At 34.8% G+C, this 22,500-nt stretch overlaps 1 protein-coding gene and 1 long non-coding RNA gene across 3 annotated transcripts in view; both read left to right on the top strand.

Annotated features, from left to right (window-relative positions):
* The window catches only part of abcc3 (ATP-binding cassette, sub-family C (CFTR/MRP), member 3), an 87,755-nt gene that overhangs the window by 60,826 nt on the left and 4,429 nt on the right, over nt 1-22,500 (top strand). Inside the window, exons 23-27 of one of the 2 annotated variants that reach the window (XM_079595004.1) lie at nt 8,133-8,446; nt 15,644-15,843; nt 18,741-18,867; nt 20,077-20,178; nt 22,461-22,500. The exon at nt 22,461-22,500 is cut by the window's right edge and continues 107 nt beyond it. In XM_079595004.1, coding sequence (XP_079451130.1) covers nt 8,133-8,446; nt 15,644-15,843; nt 18,741-18,867; nt 20,077-20,178; nt 22,461-22,500 — 783 coding nt within the window. Of the gene's footprint in view, nt 1-2,365; nt 2,677-8,132; nt 8,447-15,643; nt 15,844-18,740; nt 18,868-20,076; nt 20,179-22,460 lie in introns of both variants that reach the window. The other variant, XM_079595005.1, reaches the window with a different exon arrangement.
* On the top strand, nt 11,086-13,670 carry LOC306989366. The gene is made up of 4 exons (XR_013795626.1): nt 11,086-11,169; nt 12,405-12,614; nt 12,723-12,821; nt 12,971-13,670. It is a non-coding gene; the product is annotated as an uncharacterized lncRNA (long non-coding RNA).

Here is a 22,500-nt window from a genome sequence, read left to right as displayed (position 1 = left end):
ATTGACTCAATAATTGAGTGCTTTTACGGTGCTTAATTAGTGGGGTTTTTTTTTGACTGCACTCGTCGTTACTGCGATCTAGTGATGTGAGAAACGAAGCTTTTTAAAACATTGATTCAATTGAGCCAAATGATTCAATTGAACCAAATGATTCAATTGAACCAAATGATTCAATTGAACCAAATGATTCAATTGAACCAAATGATTCAATTGAACCAAATGATTCAATTGAACCAAATGATTCAATTGAACCAAATGATTCAATTGAACCAAATTAACCAAATTATTCAATATAACCAAATTATTCAATTGAACCAAATAATTCAATTGAACCAAATAATTCAGAACACTGCCTCGTTTACTGAAGTCACATGACTGAGAACAAATGATCCGCAAATGTTCCATCACTACTACAATCTGTCATTATATGGAAAAGAGCAGCATTAACATTCCTCTAAATCTCTGCTTTTCCTTGATATTGACCAATAACCACAACTCGTTATTATACAGATGAGTCATTAATGTGTCATTAAAGCTGGCATGTAGCAGCGGTCACGGGTTCACGGAGGCACTGATGATGTAACTGTGTTTACTGAGGTCACGTGACTCTGCCGGTTTGATACAGGAAGATCTCGTTATATGGAAAAGAGCAGCACTACCATTCTTCCAAATCTCTCCTTTCCTTGAGAAATGAGCGAGTGTGTGTGTGTCTGTGTGTGTGTGTGTCTGTGTGTGTGTGTGTCTGTGTGTGTGTGTGTATGTGTGTTTGTGTGTGTGTGTGTGTGTGTGTGTTCTCCTGCTCTCTCTGGTGCCCCCTGTAGGTGTGTGTGTGTGTGTGTATGTGTGTGTGTGTTCTCCTGCTCTCTCTGGCGCCCCCTGTAGGTGTGTGTCGTGTAGTGTGTGTATGTGTGTGTGTGTCTGTGTGTGTGTGTGTGTGTTCTCCTGCTCCCTCTGGTGCCCCCTGTTGGTGTGTGTCGTGTAGTGTGTGTATGTGTGTGTCTGTGTGTGTGTGTGTGTGTTCTCCTGCTCCCTCTGGTGCCCCCTGTTGGTGTGTGTCATGTGTGTGTGTGTGTGTTCTGATGTGTGTGATGCTCTCCCCCTCCTCTAACGCCCCCTGTGTGTGTGTGTGTGTAGTGACGCCCTCCCCCTCTGGCGCCCCCTATAGGCGTGTGTGTGTGTGTAGTGACGCTCTCCCCCTCTGGCGCCCCCTGTAGGTGTGTGTGTGTGTGTGTGTGTGTAGTGACGCTCTCCCCCTCTGGCGCCCCCTGTAGGTGTGTGTGTGTGTGTAGTGACGCTCTCCCCCTCTGGCGCCCCCTGTAGGCGTGTGTGTGTGTGTGTAGTGACGCTCTCCCCCTCTGGCGCCCCCTGTAGGCGTGTGTGTGTGTGTGTGTAGTGATGCTCTCCCCCTCTGGCGCCCCCTGTAGGTGTGTGTGTGTGTGTGTAGTGACGCCCTCCCCCTCTGGCGCCCCCTATAGGCGTGTGTGTGTGTGTGTGTAGTGATGCTCTCCCCCTCTGGCGCCCCCTGTAGGTGTGTGTGTGTGTGTGTAGTGACGCTCTCCCCCTCTGGCGCCCCCTGTAGGTGTGTGTGTGTGTGTGTGTGTGTGTAGTGACGCTCTCCCCCTCCTCTGGCGCCCCCGGTAAGGGTGTGTGTGTGTGTGTGTAGTGACGCTCTCCCCCTCTGGCGCCCCCTGTAGGTGTGTGTGTGTGTGTGTGTGTGTGTGTAGTGACGCTCTCCCCCTCCTCTGGTCTCTCTAACACAGGCGTGCTGGTCATGTTTTCCTCCTTTACTCTGGCGCCCCCTGTAGGTGTGTGTGTGTGTGTGTGTGTGTGTAGTGACGCTCTCCCCCTCCTCTGGTCTCTCTAACACAGGCGTGCTGGTCATGTTTTCCTCCTTTACTCTGGCGCCCCCTGTAGGTGTGTGTGTGTGTGTAGTGACGCTCTCCCCCTCTGGCGCCCCCTGTAGGTGTGTGTGTGTGTGTGTAGTGACGCTCTCCCCCTCTGGCGCCCCCTGTAGGTGTGTGTGTGTGTGTAGTGACGCTCTCCCCCTCCTCTGGTCTCTCTAACACAGGCGTGCTGGTCATGTTTTCCTCCTTTACTCTGGCGCCCCCTGTAGGTGTGTGTGTGTGTGTAGTGACGCTCTCCCCCTCTGGCGCCCCCTGTAGGTGTGTGTGTGTGTGTGTAGTGACGCTCTCCCCCTCTGGCGCCCCCTGTAGGTGTGTGTGTGTGTGTGTAGTGACGCTCTCCCCCTCTGGCGCCCCCTGTAGGTGTGTGTGTGTAGTGACGCTCTCCCCCTCTGGTGCCCCCTGTAGGTGTGTGTGTGTGTGTGTAGTGACGCTCTCCCCCTCCTCTGGTCTCTCTAACACAGGCGTGCTGGTCATGTTTTCCTCCTTTACTCTGGCGCTGGGGAAAATCCAGGGCTCCCGCAAGCTTCACCGGGCGCTGCTGGACAACAACTTCCGCACGCCACAGTCTTTCTTTGACACCACTCCCATAGGCCGGATCATCAACCGCTTCTCCAAGGACATTTACGTGATCGACGAGGTCCTTCCCTCCACAGTGCTCATGTTCCTGGGCACCTTCTTTGCCTCCGTGTCCACCATGATCGTTATCATTTGCAGCACACCCATATTCGCTCTGGTCATTGGCCCTCTGGCCTTGATTTACTTCTTTGTCCAGGTATTTTCTCCCTTTTATTGCAGATTCTGGACGCATCCGGGAGGTCCTTAACATTTCCTTTCTCCTGAGCATGTGCAACGACGTCTGAGCGATTTATGATTCCTCTCCTCTTCTGCATGAGTCGATATGGCTTCGTTCAGACCGCCGGGAAAATCTGACTCTCTTTCAATATGCATTAAATTTTTTGAACAATTTAAATCTGATAATTCTAGTTTTTATGTGTTCAAGTCTGAACTTCAGATATCTAGCTTTTAGTTTTGTGCACACCTGTAGATGTAACATCATTTAAAGTGTGCATTATGCTCAAAATATGATTTTCGTAATGAGTATTTCTGTCTTGTTTTCCAGCACAAATATCTAAACGTTTTTCTTATTTAGGATACATTTACTAATTTGGTGTTATTGTATGTATTCAGCTCATATGCAGCTTGTTTTGCAGTAAAAATATCGATACATTCTTAAATCAAGATGCATTTATATAAAAATTTAAATAAAAATATATCACAATTAAGTGAGTTTATGCTGCCAAAGGGCTCAGAATCATAATCTTGCTTTCCTTTTGGATTAAGATTATTTTTTATGACCCCATTAGCAGATATTTGTTCTTGTTTTAAGATTACATAAAAAAAAAAAAAAAATCATACTTTTTTTTCATAAAACAAGACTCAATATCTTCAGTCATTTTGCTTTTCAAATAAATGTATCTTGATTTAAGAATGTTGAGATATTTGTGCTGTAAACCGAGACGCTGAGGAAGAACATCATGTTTTGCAGTGTATGCATGAAATATTAAATAGATAATGTGTGTGTGACCGTGAACGAGTCCAACACTCGGTCCTGAAGATCATATTTTCTCTCGGTGTGAGCGAAGCCTTGTCTTGTGCGACTGCTCACTTCCTGTTTCTCCTGCTCACTTCCTGTTGCATTACACTCAAGCCATCACACACACACACACACACACAATCCTGCTTATCTGTGAGCGCTGATGATGAAGATGATGATTATGATGCAACTTATTTCCAATAATTCTGAGTTATGGAACGCTGTAGTTGAGAGCAGAGCTATAGTCCAGTTATGATCTATAGTTCTGATATTCCAGCTGTTGCTCTGAGACAGATGTTGAGCTTCTCAGATGTTCATCTCGAGGTCCCGGTATAATCTCATATTTCTGATCAGATCTCAATAATGTCTGCAATCATAAGACAGAGATTTCAATATGAACTCAAACGTCAAACATTTCTCATCAAAATTCTTAAAAAAAGATTAAATTGCACAACCGGTCAAAAGTTTGGAATAATTTTTTTTTTTTTTTTTTTTTTAAGCTGCTGCTCATCAAAGCTGCATTTATTTGATCAAAAATACAGTAGAAATTCTGAAATATTATTATAATGTAAATCATCAGTTCTCTATGTGAATATACAGTAAAGTGTAATTTATTCCTGTGATCAAAGCTGAATTTATCATCATTACTCCAGTCTTCAGTGTCACATGATCCTCCAGAAATCAGTGTAATATGATGATCTGATGCTCAAGACACATTTATGATTATTATTAATATTGAATACAGTTTATTTGTTTGTGGAAACCGCCATATATAGTTTTTTCCAGGATTCTTTGATGAATATAAAGTTCAGAAGAACAGCTTTAATCTGGAATATAATCTTTTGTAACATTATAAATGTCACTTTTGATCAATTGAATGCATCCTTGATGAATTAATTATTAAGTAATTATTTCTTTTTTTTTTTTAAATCCCCAAACTTTTGACCGGTAGTGTGTCTGAGTTACGAGATATCATTGTATATACAGTATAATGAAAAATCTTTTTGTTTTTCCAAATTTGATAGTTTTTGAGGAGCCTCGTCAATGTTCATATCTGAGAATCATAAACACAGGCGGAGAATGACATTTATGCATTTGCAGATGCTTATGAACCTTTATATTGCATTGAAGGTTTAAGTGTGATCAGTTCCTGCATTTGAGTGTGTTTCTCTCCCAGGTGTGTGTGTGTGTGTGTGTGTGTGTGTGTGTGTGTGTGTGTGTGTGTGTGTGTGTGTGTGTGTGTGTGTGTGTGTGTGTGTGTGTGTGTGTGTGTGTGTGTGTGTGTGTGTGTGTGTGTGTGTGTGTGTGTGTGTGTGTGTGTGTGTGTGTGTGTGTGTGTGTGTGTGTGTGTGTGTGTGTTTGCATACGGACATCCACCGTATGGCAGTTTCAGTGTGTCCCCTTCCAGACGTGGTGTCACACACACACACACACACACACACACACACACACACTCACACACACACACACACACACACACACACACACACACACACACACACACACACACACACACACACACACAGACTGTAGGGCTGGGTTACAATGCTACCGATATTGAGATCGGTCGTGGTGTGAACAAAACTTCACTGAACATTATTTGCAGCGGCTGCCGTTCAATAATCTTTCTGCTTTCTTTTGATATGGAACAAAATCTCCGCTTTCATATTCAGTTTCATAGCAATATTCAAGCAACAAATGTGTGTGTGTGTCTCTTTAGTGTGTGTGACAGATGAAGCGATCATCTCCTCCTCTACTAGTTACAGCCGCAAATAAACACCAATGATCATCAGAGGAGATGATGACAGATACAGAACAACTGAATCAATCATGCCTCATAATCCATCAGTCAGTGTTTCCACCGTCAGCTGGAGAACAATCATGTCAAAACAAGCCATTCCAAGACCATACACACGATCGAGACTGTAGACTGGAGTGTAGTTTACAGCTTTAGCTGACAGTTTCTTTTTTTACTTGACAAAACATGTGCGTACGTACCTGATAAATATCCAAATGAATCGATATCTGATCAAAATTGAATCGGAAGTGAATCGAAATCAAACTTGTAAATCAAAATTGGAATTTAAATAAATCGTAAGCTTGTGAATCAAAATGAGAATTGGATCGAATTGCAAGCCTGTGAATTAAACACGGAATTAAATCGCATCACATGCTCATGAATCGAAATTGAAAGGGAATCGGAAAATTAATCGAATCGCAAACTTGTGAATCGAAATTAAAATAAGTCGCAAGCTTGTTAATTCAAGATCGAATGTGAATCGAATCTTAAACTTGTGAATCAAAATCGGAATTGAATCAAATCACAAGCTTGTGAATCAAAATCGGAATTGCATCAAATCACAAGCTTGTGAATCGAAATCAGAAGTGAATCGAATTGCAAACTTGTGAATCAAAATCGGAATTAAATCGAATCACAAGCTTCTTAATCAAAATCGGAAGTAAATCGAGTCTCAAACTTGTGAATCAAAATCGGAATTGAATCAAACCACAAGCTTGTTAATTCAAGATCGAATGTGAATCGAATCTTAAACTTGTGAATCAAAATCAGAATTGCATCAAATCACAAGCTTGTGAATCGAAATCAGAAGTGAATCGAATTGCAAACTTGTGAATCAAAATCACAATTTAATCGAATCGCAAACTTGTGAATCAAAATCGGAATTGAATCGAATTGCAAACTTGTAATTTAAAATCGGAATTGAATCGAATTGCAAACTTGTGAATCAAAATCGGAAATTGAATCGAATCGCAAACTTGTGAATCAAAATCGGAATTGAATCGAATCGCAAACTTGTGAATCAAAATCGGAATCAAATCGAATCGCAAACTTGTGAATCAAAATCGGAATTTAATCGATTCGCAAACTTGTGAATCAAAATCGGAAGTGATTCGAATCGCTAACTTGTGAATCAAAATCGGAAATTGAATCGAATCGCAAACTTGTGAATCAAAATCGGAATTGAATTGAATTGCAAACTTGTGAATCAAAATCGGAATTGAATCGAATTGCAAACTTGTGAATAAAAATCGGAATTGAATCAAATCGCAAACTTGTGAATAAAAATCGGAATTGAATCGAATCGCTAACTTGTGAATCAAAATCGGAATTGAATCAAATCGCAAACTTGTGAATAAAAATCGGAATTTAATCGATTTGCAAACTTGTGAATCAAAATCGAAATTTAATCGATTTGCAAACTTGTGAATCAAAATCGGAATTGAATTGAATTGCAAACTTGTGAATCAAAATCGGAATTAAATCGAATTGCAAACTTGTGAATAAAAATCGGAATTGAATCAAATCGCAAACTTGTGAATAAAAATCGGAATTGAATCGAATTGCAAACTTGTGAATCAAAATCGGAATTAAATCGAATTGTAAACTTGTGAATAAAAATCGGAATTAAATCGAATTGCAAACTTGTGAATAAAAATCGGAATTGAATCAAATCGCAAACTTGTGAATAAAAATCGGAATTGAATCGAATCGCAAACTTGTGAATAAAAATCGGAATTGAATCAAATCGCAAACTTGTGAATAAAAATCGGAATTGAATCAAATCGCAAACTTGTGAATCAAAATCGAAAACTGAATCGAATCGCAAACTTGTGAATAAAAATCGGAATTGAATTGAATCGCAAGCTTGTGAATAAAAATCGTAATTGAATCAAATCCCAAACTTGTGAATCAAAATCGGAAACTGAATCGAATCGCAAACTTGTGAATAAAAATCGGAATTGAATTGAATGGCAAACTTGTGAATAAAAATCGGAATTGAATCAAATCGCAAACTTGTGAATAAAAATCGGAATTGAATCGAATCGCAAACTTGTGAATAAAAATCGGAATTGAATCGAATCGCAAACTTGTGAATAAAAATCGGAATTGAATCAAATCGCAAACTTGTGAATCAAAATCGGAAACTGAATCGAATCGCAAACTTGTGAATCAAAATCGGAATTTAATCGAATCGCAAACTTGTGAATCAAAATCGGAATTTAATCGAATCGCAAACTTGTGAATCAAAATCGGAATTGAATCAAATCGCAAACTTGTGAATCGAAATCGGAATTGAATCGAATTGCAAACTTGTGAATCAAAATCGGAAGTGAATCGAATCCCAAACTTGTGAATCAAAATCGGAAACTGAATCGAATCGCAAACTTGTGAATCAAAATCGGAATTTAATCGAATCGCAAACTTGTGAATCAAAATCGGAATTTAATCGAAGCGCAAACTTGTGAATCAAAATCGGAATTGAATCAAATCGCAAACTTGTGAATCGAAATCGGAATTGAATCGAATTGCAAACTTGTGAATCAAAATCGGAAGTGAATCGAATCCCAAACTTGTGAATCAAAATCGGAAGTGAATCGAATCGCAAACTTGTGAATCAAAATCGGAAGTGAATCGAATCCCAAACTTGTGAATCAAAATCGGAAGTGAATCGAATCGCAAACTTGTGAATCGAACCTGAAATGTAAAGCAGTGGTGAACCTGGTGTTTCCAGCCCAGCCCTATAGCCAGTCTGACGAGCCAGTCTGAAGCAGACGAGCGAGGGCTAAACCCGACTAACCCTCCTCTTCCTCGTTGTGTGTGTCGTTGTGCGCAGGTGCGCTGATTCTGGCCAACGCTTTACTGTGCCGGGCGTACAGCACGCTGAAGGCGGCCCGCCACACACACCTCCACATGCTCCAGGCCATCCTGAGGGCGCCACAGGCCTTTTTCCAGGCCACTCCCTCAGGCCGCGTCCTGAACCGCTTCAGCAAAGACGTGGACACTATAGACTCGCTCATTCCAGACAATATTGATATCTGGATGCGCACTTTCTGGTACACAGTAAATGTGCTGCTCGTTTGCTCTGTCCTCACCCCTATGTTCCTCATAGTCATAGTGCCGTTAATGCTGTTCTATTGGTGGGTCCAGGTAAATAGGAACAAGTCTGCTAACTCATTAATACAGCATGCTAACATGTGTTGATGTTCTGTTGTAGCTGCATTGTTATCACTGTCGTAGTGTTGTAGTTTTACACCGTGTGTGTGTGGTTTGGTCATTGGGTTTTGGTGCGGTCAGGGAGTCGAGACTCTGGTGAACGAACGGAGAGACTCGACTCACTGAACTCTCAGATGATGCTGTTCTTTACCCAACCTGCCTTCTGCTTTATATTGAATTATTAATCATTTGTGTAAAAGTAATAATAATAATAATAATTAATAATAATTCAATTTTGCAATAATGTATTCAATTATATACTACTACTGCTAATAATAATAATAATCAAATAATGTAATAATAATAATAGTAATCATTCATTTTTGCAATAATGTATTAAATAATAATAATAATAAATTATAAACTACTACTACTACTACTACTGCTAATAAGAATAATAATGATAACAATAATTATTATATAATTTAATATATATATATATAATAATGTATTAATGTAATAATTATATAATTTAAATATAATTGTATTATTATTATTATTGACAATAGCAGCGACAACAACAATAGTGGTAATAAATTATTGCAATAATTTATTAAATAAAATACTACTACTAATAATAATAGTATTAATAATTCGAATTATTTTTATTATATCATTTAATAAATGACTGCAAGAAAATAATAATAATACATTATTGCATTAATATATAAAATAATATAATAGTGCTATTAATAATAATATTAATAATAATTCTAATTATTTTACTATATTATTTAAGAAATTACTGCAAGAAATTAATAATAATAATAATACATTCGCCCAATAATTTGTTAAATTATATAATATTTCTACTACTACTACTACTACTTATAATAATAATATTTTGATTATTATATTATTTAATACATTATTAATATGATTATGAGTATTATGATGATGATGATGATAATTAGTTTTGCAATCTTTATTATTATTATTCACAACAACAATAAGAATTTAATGCAACTTTTTTTATAAAGTTAATGTTTAAGTATATTACTAATAATGATAATTATAATTTAAATTATTACAACAAAATAAAAATAGAATATTGCAATAATTTATTAAATGATGACTACATATAATAATTATAATGTTTATCATTATTATTAAATATATCTATATATAATTTAATAAAGTATTACAATAAATTATTATTACTGTTAATATTTTCGTTAATACTATCAATGGTAATAGTGGTATTAATAATAACATTAATGATAATAATAATAATTTCAACAAAATAATAATAGAACATTGGAATCATTTATTAAATGATGACTATATTAAATTATGTATATATATATATTTAATAATAATGATGATAAACATTAAAATTATTATAGTCATCATTTAATAAATGATTCCAATGTTTTATTATTATTTTGTTGAAATTATTATTATTATTATTATCATTAATGTTATTTAATATCACTATTACCATTCATAGAATTAACCAAAATATTAACTATAATAATTATTTATTGTAATACTTTATTAAATGATATATTTAATAATAATTATGATAAACATTACAATTATTAAAGTATTACAATAAATTATTATTATAGTTAATATTTTGGTTAATAATATCAATGACAATAGTGGCCGTAATGATAACATTAATGATAATTATTATTATTATTTCAACAAAATAATAATAGAACATTGCAATCATTTATTAAATGATGACTACTTATAATAATTGTAATGTTTATCATTATTATTAAATATATCTATATATAATTTAATAAAGTATTACAATAAATTATTAGTACTGTTAATATTTTGGATAATAATATCAATGACAATAGTGGTAGTAATAATAACATTAATGATAATAATAATAATTATTATTATTATTGCAATAACGTATTATTATTAATTATATGAATGTGCTGATATGCTGTATATCCGCCTGTATGAATATACAATGTAATTATAAGTATAAGAAATGAAGGTGGGTAAAGAACAGTAGAGTACAGTAGAGTACAGTAGAGTACAGTAGAGTACAGTAGAGTACAGTAGAGTTACAGGAGTAGAATATGAAGTTTTGCTGTGTGAATATCATAATTTCATCAGTACCAATGCAAGCGCGCGTAACACACTGTGATTCAAGTGGACTTTTAACTCATACCTGGCATGTAGTTATTATAATGAAAGAACTGGCTTATGTAAAATAATAATCCACATAAGAAGTGTGTTTGGTGGTGATCTCCGCTGTTCATTATCCACTAATATTTTAGACTATTAACAATGTATAGTGTTAAGTTCTTCTTAACCAGTTCAGATGCTAATGACAAGTAGTGGACAGAAAAACAGCATTATGCACTGTAAAAAGTCGCTCAGTGCTATTGTCCATGAGACTTATTGTTTTTAACTATATTTATTCCATTAAATTAATTTATTTTTATTTCTTTGTTTTTTTTAGTTATTGATAAGTAAAAAGTGTGAATATTTTCGTAACTTAATATTTTCTATAATAAAATTAGGTTCATTGGACTTCACCATAAATTGATTTTACAAAACTCATTTTAAAAGTTTATATCAGACGTAAAAAAACGACCCCGCCCACCTGCAGCAACGGAAAGTTCAAGCCCGCGGGCAAATCCTTCACTCTCGTTCCAGGACAGAAGCTTATTCGAACACTGAGCCATGTAAGTAACTTTTTGTATTTTTAAAGTTAGATGTTAGCCTAATTAACGTGTTTATGTTGTACAATCTGCAAAACCATTGCTCTGTTTCTTACAAACTTTTGCGACCGTCGGTCGCCATTTTTAATGTGCTCTCAAACAGCTCGAAAGTAGCAGCTAACTTGAGCCACATAATGTTAACGTTAACTGTTAAAGTTAGTGTATAAATCGATGTGTGTGCGTTGTATAAGTAATGTTGTCTTTGTGTGATAGTTTAATTTTTCAAATGTGTTTGTAAGTTTGCCAGTGAACTGAGAGTGCAGTGTTAATTTCATTTTTCAAACATTTTTTCACAGACAAAAACGAGACCATAACTAAATTAAAACCTACAAATAATGGCGAATAAAAACGTTAATGTTAGGGAGAAACTATTAGGGAAGAGATCCATTCAGAACTGATTTGCGTTTGTGGTAGATGCGTAATGTTAGGCCTACATTTTGTAACGTAGCCTACTGATTTACCTGACTGAACAGGAGTTGGCATGCGTTTGATGCATGTCAATCGTTCAAAAATGTAAACGTCTGGGAGAAAGAGAAGAGCAGAAATATAGATCTGAATACGAGTGACGACGCAAAAGAGGTTTTCCTGTGCGCTCACGTGCAGCCCTGCATATAGACAGCTAACTTAACGTTATACAGCCCGCGAGGACTGAATTTAACTCTTTCATGTCTGAATGGATTAAAAACACACAACATTATTTCTTAGTGTATACTTCACTTAATATTATTCAAACAACATAATAAAAATAGAAAAGCATTCATTGCTCTTTAATAGCTTTTATAAGGATTACTTGTATTTAGTTTATACAAATATGTCTGCTTGAAAGAATAAAGAATCATGTATGTTAGTTAAAGACTGAATAATCATTAATAGACTGTTCTACTTTAGAAGTGTTTTTTTAAAGATATAATTTTGTCACAATGCTAAATCTGTGTCTGTATTGCATGGTCAAACTTAAAATAAATATTCATATTAACAGGTTGATAGATTATCTACAGGAATATTATGGGTTTGTAAATGGAAACATTTTAGAAAAAAAATGTAGATTAATGCATTACAATTTAACTAAATTAGTTGAACTAAAGCTTATCTTGTTCAGAAGGCTAATCTTCACTTGTATTTTAAGTGTTTTTTTTTTTTAAAGGGCTTGCATTATAGTTGTATGACTAATATTTGTTTTTTCTTTTCCCTCTTAACAGATGGGATGGCCCTGTAAATTGTGCCGTACTGTGGTACAAAGAAAGAGGGACATTTTTAAACATTATAGACTGCGTCATGGGACCTTTGGACACAGCCATTCCTTGCCTTGTATTCATATAGATTGCCCATGTTCTTTTAAATCCTGGAGTTCCTTCCGCTCTCACCTCTCAAGATACCATCCAGAAGCTAAATCCCACAATTCACCAGAAGTAAGTCTTTCATTTACCTGTCCTCTGTGTCAAAACCCTGGATATCACAATGAAAAGGAGTGAATTTATCAACAAAAATAATTTATTCATTTTTGTTCTGTTAACTAGGACCCAAGTGCCACTGCTGTAAAAAAGAGAGATGTCACTCTGAGATGCCTCTTTGAATATATGGGAGAGAGTGCACAGGAGCTCATCTCTGATTACCGTGTAAGTATTGGCTCAGTCTGGTGAACAGGTTTAAATTGTGCTGACTGTTAATGTAAACTAACTGAACCAACATTTGGCTGGTAATGGTAGAGTATTTGTTTTTCATAAACAAATCAGATTGTCTTATATATATTTGTTTTATCTCAAAGGGGGCTGTAGAGACAACTGTTCATGATGACCTGAAAATGAAAAATTTCAGCATTTATGTCTGCCGTGAGCCAGATGCAGTAGGAATCATCCTTGAGGGAATTCCAGTCCTTTCTAATCTCGGAAATCTGGCCAGAGCATGCTGCTTACTGCTTGGGTTGACATATGCCCTTAATCTCGAGTATCCACCGAAGCTTTGCAAAACATTTGAGGTGTTCCAAAGACTTTTCGTGGGACTTGACACACTGCGCCCAAAACCAAGCCCAAAGTTCATGACTTTGAAAAATAAAGTGAAAATGTTCTTTCAAAACTGGTCAGTTGGTGGGATCAGTGGAATATTTGAGTAAAAATGTTTCTAAATAACAAACTATGTGAAGGTGTCATGTTATTGTATAATGCTAAGTTGTACTGTAGGTCAGATGCTCATGCTTGTGACCTGTAAAGTAAGTTAGTGTTAAAATGTTTATATATTATTATATTTAAAATATGTACACACTACTGTGAAGGTGTTTTACAAAACAGCAGTTCATGATTGTTTTAATGCTTGAGTACAGATGTTACTTTATACTGTCCAGCTAATTTCAGAAATATTAAACTGTTTTAATATGTACACCGTAAAAACACTGAAGCACTTTATTGGCTGATTCAGATGTCACTGATTGTTTACATTGTGCAGCTAATTGGTACTGTTAATAAATGTTGAAAATTAACAGTCTGAACTAATTTTTTGGGTTTACACTTTCAAAACCAAGAGCAAATTGGTTAAAACTAATAAAACAGAAGACATTAACAAGTATTTTTTCATTTAAATTTGACCTAATTTAATTAAATCTGTATAAAATGCAGATCTGTTTTTTTACTTTGATTGTACTTAATTTATTGGCTTTTTCTTAAAATGCTACTTAATAATATGTTTTTTTATTAATTCGAAAATATTAGGTTGTCCTTACTCAAAATATCAGTTAGTTCAATAAACTTACAAAAAGTAGTTGGAAAATGTTGTCTTAATTTTATTGAGTTAGATTCAAGTAACAGTTTTAACAGTGTGGTTTGTAATTATGGGTTTGTTTTTAAGAAATTAGAATATGGTGCAAAAAGTTCATTTATTTCAGTAATTCAACATTAAAGGATTAGTTCACTTTAAAAAAAACTTTTGCTGATAGTTTACTCCCCCCGATGTCATCAAGATGTCCATGTCTTTCTTTCTTCAGTGGAATTATTATTTTTATTACTTATTATTTTGATGATTATGGATTATGAAAACCCCAAATTCAAAATTTGAATATTGTGAAAAGGTTTTCATAATCCATAATCATCAAAATTATTGCAAATAAAGTCTTGAAATATCTCACTTTGCATGTAATGAGTCTATATAATATATTAGTTTCATCTTTTAAGTTGAGTTACTGAAATAAATGAACTTTGGCACCGTATATTTCCCAGTGTCACGTGTGTGTGGGCCGCGAGTGTGTGAAGAGCTGATCTGGTGTGTGATTCTCCCTGAACCTCAATCTCTCGCTGGTGTTGCGCTGGAGCTGCGTCTCCTCTGTGATGCTCTTCTCCGCTGATCTCTGCACGGCTTTCTGACGCTCTGTGTTTCTGAGCCAATCGCTCGCCGCATGCAAATATCACATGACTTCTTATAAGATTGTTATTGATGTCATTATATTCAGAAATGCACAAAGCCAAACCAAACACTACAACATTATGATAGCGTTTGATCCCTTTTATATTTGATCCCTTAATGTGAATTGGTATTTTTAAATATTTATTTAAATATTGCATTCTGAAATATTGTTTGATTAAAAAGTGCTTATATGGTGAGGATTCTAGAAACTAAATTAAATTAAGTAAAGATTGGACTTGTTTTAAACGGTTTGTCTCAATGAAGGAATGTGCGGGTTAACTATTATAGTTTGCAATATTTAATATTCAGAAATTTTTTGATAATTGTATTCAGGCTTAATTGTTTAAAAGTGACAGTAAAGTCTAAAAATAAAATAAATGCTGTTATTTTCAACTTTCTAGTCGTCAAACAATCCTGAAAAATTTAATGTATCACGATAATAATCATAAATGTTTCTTGAGCATCAGATCATCATATTATACTGATTTCTGGAGGATCATGTGACACTGAAGACTGGAGTAATGATGATAAATTCAGCTTTGATCACAGGAATAAATTACACTTTACTGTATATTCACATAGAGAACTGATGATTTACATTATAATAATATTTCACAATTTTACTGTATTTTTGATCAAATAAATGAAGCTTTGGTGAGCAGAAGAGACTCTTTCAGAAACATAAAAAAATCTCACCATCCCCAAAATTTTGAACAATGTGTGTCATATTCATAAGATTTTTTTTTTTTAAAGAAGATATATAAAATTATTATATAGGAGCTCATGAAATATTTCACATTTATCTTGATCAGGCATTTTCTCAAGTAATAAAATCAACTGACCAAACATTCCTAGAGTTCAGACAAACCTGCAATATTATCTTGTTAATTTTAAAGCATTTTGAAATTTTGCCTTAATAAAAGACTTCGACAAACCAAAAATATCAGAGCAAAACTGCAATGAAAATGTGTGTTTTGTGAATCCTCACTCATGCCACATGTGTAGATGTGTAATACTGTGTGTGTGACGCATGTGTTCTCCTCCGTAGAGGTTTTACGTGGCCACGTCTCGGCAGCTCAAGCGGCTGGAGTCGGTCAGTAGGTCTCCTATATATTCTCATTTTTCGGAGACCATCACGGGCACTAGCGTGATCCGCGCGTACGGGCGCCACGGCGCCTTCGTTCTCATGAGCGATATGAAAGTGGATGAGAACCAAAAGAGTTACTACCCTGGTATCGTGTCCAACAGGTTGGTTCGGTCTCGCTCACACTCCTTCGGATGCATGCAGATTTTACAATTGCGACTTTAATTATTTAACAATTCTGACTTTATATCACGCAATTCTGACTTTATATCTCGTAATTCTGACTTTATATCTCGTAATTCTGACTTTATATCTCGTAATTCTGACTTTATACCTCACAATTCTGACTTTATATCACGCAATTCTGACTTTATATCTCGCAATTCTGACTTTATATCTCGTAATTCTGACTTTATACCTCACAATTCTGACTTTATATCACGCAATTCTGACTTTATACCTCACAATTCTGACTTTATATCACGCAATTCTGACTTTATATCTCGCAATTCTGACTTTATATCTCGTAATTCTGACTTTATACCTCACAATTCTGACTTTATATCACGCAATTCTGACTTTATATCTCACAATTCTGACTTTATAACTCGCAATTCTGACTTTATATCTCACAATTCTGACTTTATACCTCACAATTCTGACTTTATAACTCGCAATTCTGACTTTATATCTCGTAATTCTGACTTTATATCTCACAATTCTGACTTTATATCTCACAATTCTGACTTTATATCTCGTAATTCTGACTTTATATCTCACAATTCTGACTTTATATCTCGCAATTCTGACTTTATATCACACAATTCTGACTTTATAACTCGCAATTCTGACTTTATATCGCACAATTCTGACTTTATATCGCACAATTCTGACTTTATATCACACAATTCTGACTTTATATCGCACAATTCTGACTTTATATCACACAATTCTGACTTTATATCGCACAATTCTGACTTTATATCACACAATTCTGACTTTATATCGCACAATTCTGACTTTATATCACGCAATTGCGACTTTATATCGCACAATTCTGACTTTATATCGCACAATTCTGACTTTATAACTCGCAATTCTGACTTTATATCGCACAATTCTGACTTTATATCGCACAATTCTGACTTTATATCACACAATTCTGACTTTATATCGCACAATTCTGACTTTATATCACACAATTCTGACTTTATATCGCACAATTCTGACTTTATATCACACAATTCTGACTTTATATCTCACAATTCTGACTTTATATCGCACAATTCTGACTTTATATCACGCAATTGCGACTTTATATCGCACAATTCTGACTTTATATCGCACAATTCTGACTTTATATCACACAATTCTGACTTTATATCGCACAATTCTGACTTTATATCACACAATTCTGACTTTATATCACGCAATTCTGACTTTATAACTCACAATTGCAACTTTATATCACGCAATTCTGACTTTATAACTCGCAATTGCAACTTTATATCACGCAATTATGACTTTATAACTCACAATTCTGACTTTATAACTCACAATTCTGACTTTATAACTCACAATTCTGACTTTATAACTCACAATTCTGACTTTATATCGCACAATTCTGACTTTATATCACGCAATTCTGACTTTATATCACGCAATTCTGACTTTATATCGCACAATTCTGACTTTATATCACACAATTCTGACTTTATATCGCACAATTCTGACTTTATATCACACAATTCTGACTTTATATCGCACAATTCTGACTTTATATCACGCAATTCTGACTTTATATCACGCAATTCTGACTTTATAACTCACAATTCTGACTTTATAACTCACAATTGCAACTTTATATCACGCAATTATGACTTTATAACTCACAATTCTGACTTTATAACTCACAATTCTGACTTTATAACTCACAATTCTGACTTTATAACTCACAATTCTGACTTTATATCGCACAATTCTGACTTTATATCACGCAATTCTGACTTTATATCACGCAATTCTGACTTTATATCGCACAATTCTGACTTTATATCACACAATTCTGACTTTATATCGCACAATTCTGACTTTATATCACACAATTCTGACTTTATAACTCACAATTCTGACTTTATATCACGCAATTCTGACTTTATATCGCACAATTCTGACTTTATATCACGCAATTGCGACTTTATATCGCACAATTCTGACTTTATATCACACAATTCTGACTTTATATCGCACAATTCTGACTTTATATCACACAATTCTGACTTTATATCGCGCAATTCTGATTTTATAACTCACAATTGCAACTTTATATCACGCAATTCTGACTTTATATCGCACAATTCTGACTTTATATCACACAATTGCAACTTTATATCACGCAATTCTGACTTTATATCGCACAATTCTGACTTTATAACTCACAATTGCAACTTTATATCACGCAATTCTGACTTTATAACTCGCAATTGCAACTTTATATCACGCAATTCTGACTTTATAACTCGCAATTGCAACTTTATATCACGCAATTCTGACTTTATATCACGCAATTGCGACTTTATATCGCACAATTCTGACTTTATATCACACAATTCTGACTTTATATCGCACAATTGCAACTTTATATCACGTAATTCTGACTTTATAACTCACAATTGCAACTTTATATCACGCAATTCTGACTTTATAACTCACAATTGCAACTTTATATCACGTAATTCTGACTTTATAACTCGCAATTGCAACTTTATATCACGCAATTCTGACTTTATATCACGCAATTGCAACTTTATATCACGCAATTCTGACTTTATATCACGCAATTGCGACTTTATATCGCACAATTCTGACTTTATATCACACAATTCTGACTTTATATCGCACAATTCTGACTTTATATCGCGCAATTCTGACTTTATATCGCACAATTCTGACTTTATATCACGCAATATTTTCCCAGCGTCTTCCATTCTTTACTGGTTTTTGTGGGAAATGTCTCTGAAATGCCGCTCAGTCATAAGTGTTGTGTTTGGGTGCGACACAGGTGGTTGGGGGTTCGGATCGAGTTTATCGGGAACTGTATTGTGTTGTTTGCCGCTCTGTTCGCTGCGGTCGGGAAGGATAAACTGAGTCCTGGTCTGGTGGGTCTGTCAGTGTCCTACGCTCTACAGGTACAATCACACTCATGATGTGTAATACTTCATATAGTAGTAGCTCTAACATTAGTGTATTCATACTGTTGTTTATCTTGAACACATTTATTTTTCATTTCAACTACGTCAGTTTCCGCCACAGAATAAAACCTTTTAAAAGATAATTGTGACTTTTTATCTCACAATTGTCTGATATAAAGTCAGAATTGTGAGATATAAACATGCAATTCTGAGAAAAAAAGTCAGAATTGCAAGTTTATTTCTCGCAATTTTAAATCTTTAACACGCAATTGTGAGAAAAAAAGTCAAAATTGTGAGATAAAAAGACGCAATTCAATTTTTTAATTTTTTATTCTGTGACGGAAACAAGCTTCCATAATTTAAACAAATAACATAAGACTTAAATACGTAGGAGAAATATTTACTTTTACACTATTGGTCAAAAAAGCAATCTCTTCTGCTCAGCAATCCTGCATATATTTGATTAAAAAATACAGTAAAATCAGGAATATTGTGAAATATTGTACAATTTTATGTCACATGATGCTTCAGAAATCATTCTAATATGCTGATTTGCTGCTCAATTATTATTAATGGTTCTTCTAATTAATGTTATTATCAATATATATAATTTATTATTTATTATTAATATAATTTCAAAAGTTCAAAAGAACAGCATTTATTTAAAATAGTCTTTTGTTACATTATAAATGTCTCTACTTTCACTTTTGTTCAATTTACTGCGTCCTTGATGAATAAAAGTATTATTATGATTTTTAATCTTACTGACCCTAAACTTTTGAATGGTATTCAAAATTATTAATAATCATAAATGTTTCTTGAGCATCAGATCATCATATTACACTGATTTCTGAAGGATCATGTGACACTGAAGACTGGAGTAATGATGCTGAACATTGAGCTTTGATCACAGGAATAAATTACACTTTACTATATATTCACATGATTTACATTATAATAATATTTCACTATTTTACAGTATTTTTGATCAAATAAATGCAGCCTTGGTGAGCAGAAGAGACTCTTCAATTCCAGACTTCAGACATTTAGAAGATGCTTTTATCCAAAGTGACTTACTATAGACAAGCATAAGCAATACATTACAGAGACAACAATATTTGCAGTATGCAATGCCACATTTAATATATTTAATATTCACTATAAGCGCTGTATTCTGCAACAACACTTCTTACATCTACTGTATAGGTCACTATGTCCCTAAACTGGATGGTGAGGATGACCTCTGACCTTGAGAGCAACATAGTAGCAGTGGAAAGAGTGAAGGAGTATTCCGAGACGCCGACTGAGGTACAGTAAAACAGTCACATGCTCGTCTCCTTGAGAATAAACATGTGATTGCTGTTGAATATCAGCGTGAGATCTGGTCCGCTTTACACAGCACTGTGAAGGTGATGTTGAAACAGTGAAAAGTGCTCTAGAACTGACTTTCATGTTTGAGGAAACTAATAATTAAGCAGGAAAATAAGTGTCTTAATCTCCAGAGCTGCTCTGAGTCACTTCACAAGCTTTTCACCGTTTCATTTCAGAAAAACTCAAAGATCTTCACGAGAAAACGTCAAAATAAAAGTCTGGTTTAACGTGAAGAAATCACTGTATACTAAAATATACTTCTCAAAGTCATACAACCATACAACCAATTTAAAAAAACATTTAAAAAAAAAAAAATTTCATCCATGTTTTACACTGTAAAAAAATATTGTCATGATTTGTTATCACAACTTTTTATCTTTTGTCAAATCAACTTCGATAACTAATGTGTGAAGATAACACTATTTTGAGTTTCTGTTTATTAAACCATTCTTCTTCATTGTATTAACTCAAATCTTTAATTACAACAAACTCAAAATTTTAAGGCAACAAGGTAACTTGCTTTTTTAAGTTAAACCAACTTTTTTATTTTTTACAGTGTTTATACAGTTCTGTTGTGCAGCATCTTATTCGCCAAAACATAAAAATGCAATGTTTTGCTGTAAATTAATTGTTATATTTAAATTTGATTACATTTTAGAAGCTTAATTAAATTGTTAAATATTCAATTATCTTAAATCATTAAACGCAGAATCCCCAAAAAATTTAATAAAATGGAAAGCACAGAACTTCGGGGAAATTAAAATGAATTTCATGAGGCCCTATATTAAAAGGCAGCGAGTCTGGAGTTTAATTGTGAACAAACATATACACATGTTTACATTCATCCTCAAGGTCTAATATGTGAAAAGCATCTCCTTTCATATTAATGAATAAATGTTAAATTAATATCAGCCAGCCCTCAAATAAGTAACTAGTAACTAAGTAAGAAATAAAACTTTTTTTTTCTGACCCCATTGACCGTAATTTGTTCTTCTTTTAATCATAAACTCACTTTTTTCTTATATCTTCAGTCATTTTGCTTTTCTAATAAATGTATCTTATGAATGTTGAGATATTTGTGCTGGAAAGCAGGAGGAAGATCATCATGTTTGCAGTTTATCCTCAAAAAAACGAATATAGGCCAAAAAGCTCACAGGGTTTTAGGCCACAAATAAAGTGCAAAACGCTTCCGTGTTCAACCCTTCATCAGTGCGTGTGTCACCAAGCATACACCTGCGTAATTTACACACTTATTACTTATTAATCAATGTAATACGCACCATAAAGCAGTTATTACTCATTTGTTTGGGACCAGTGTTCCGCTTTCCATGCCCTTGCAGTTTATTCTGATCATCGACTTATAAATATACTCATAAAAGTAATATACGTTGTAACACACACACAAACACACAAACACACACACACACACACACACACACACACACACTAACCCGACCCCTAAACCTTCCCATCACACAAAACTTTCTGTATTTTTACATTTTCAAGAAAACACATTTTATTATGTTTATTAATCAATTTTCCTTGTGAGGATCTGCAAAAAGTCCTTATAAAGTAGAGAATATCACATTTTATTATCCTTGTTGTGTGGACATTTGGTCCTCAAGTATAGCTAAACATGCACACACACACACACTCATATCTGTGACCCTGGATCACAGCACCAGTCTGGAGCCGCACGGGTATATCTGTGGCAATAGCAACTATACATTGTACGGGTCAAAATTATCAATTTTTCTTTTATGCCAAAAATCATGAGGATATTAAGATCATGTTCCATGAAGATATTTAGTAAATGTCCTACCGTAAATATATAAAACATGTATTTTTGTGAGTGAATGCAGCACAATCGTGAACATAAATGCACAACTTTAAAGGAGATTTTCTCAATGTTTACATTTATTTGCTCCTCAGATTCCAGATTTTCAATAGTTGTGTCTCGACCAAATATTGTCCTATCCTAACACACCACACATCAGTGGAGAGATTATTTAGTCAGCTTTCAGATGATATATACATCTCAATTAAAAAAATGGACCCATGTGACTGTATTGTGTGTTCCAGGGTCACACATGTGATTTATGAATGTTGAGATGTGTGTGCTGGAAATCAGGACAGAAACAGAGGAAGATCATCATGTGTGCAGTTTATTCTGAGCTCGTCTGTTGTACGATATTAAACTGGACCCTGGGTTTCCACAGGCTCCATGGGTCGTGCCGGACAAGCGCCCGCCGCCGGACT

This window comes from Phoxinus phoxinus, assembly GCF_949152265.1.
Source record: "Phoxinus phoxinus genome assembly, chromosome: 21".
Classification (NCBI taxonomy): Eukaryota; Metazoa; Chordata; class Actinopteri; order Cypriniformes; family Leuciscidae; genus Phoxinus; species Phoxinus phoxinus.
The sequence above is the reverse complement of the archived record's forward strand: the minus strand, read 5'-3'. Positions and strand labels throughout refer to the sequence as shown.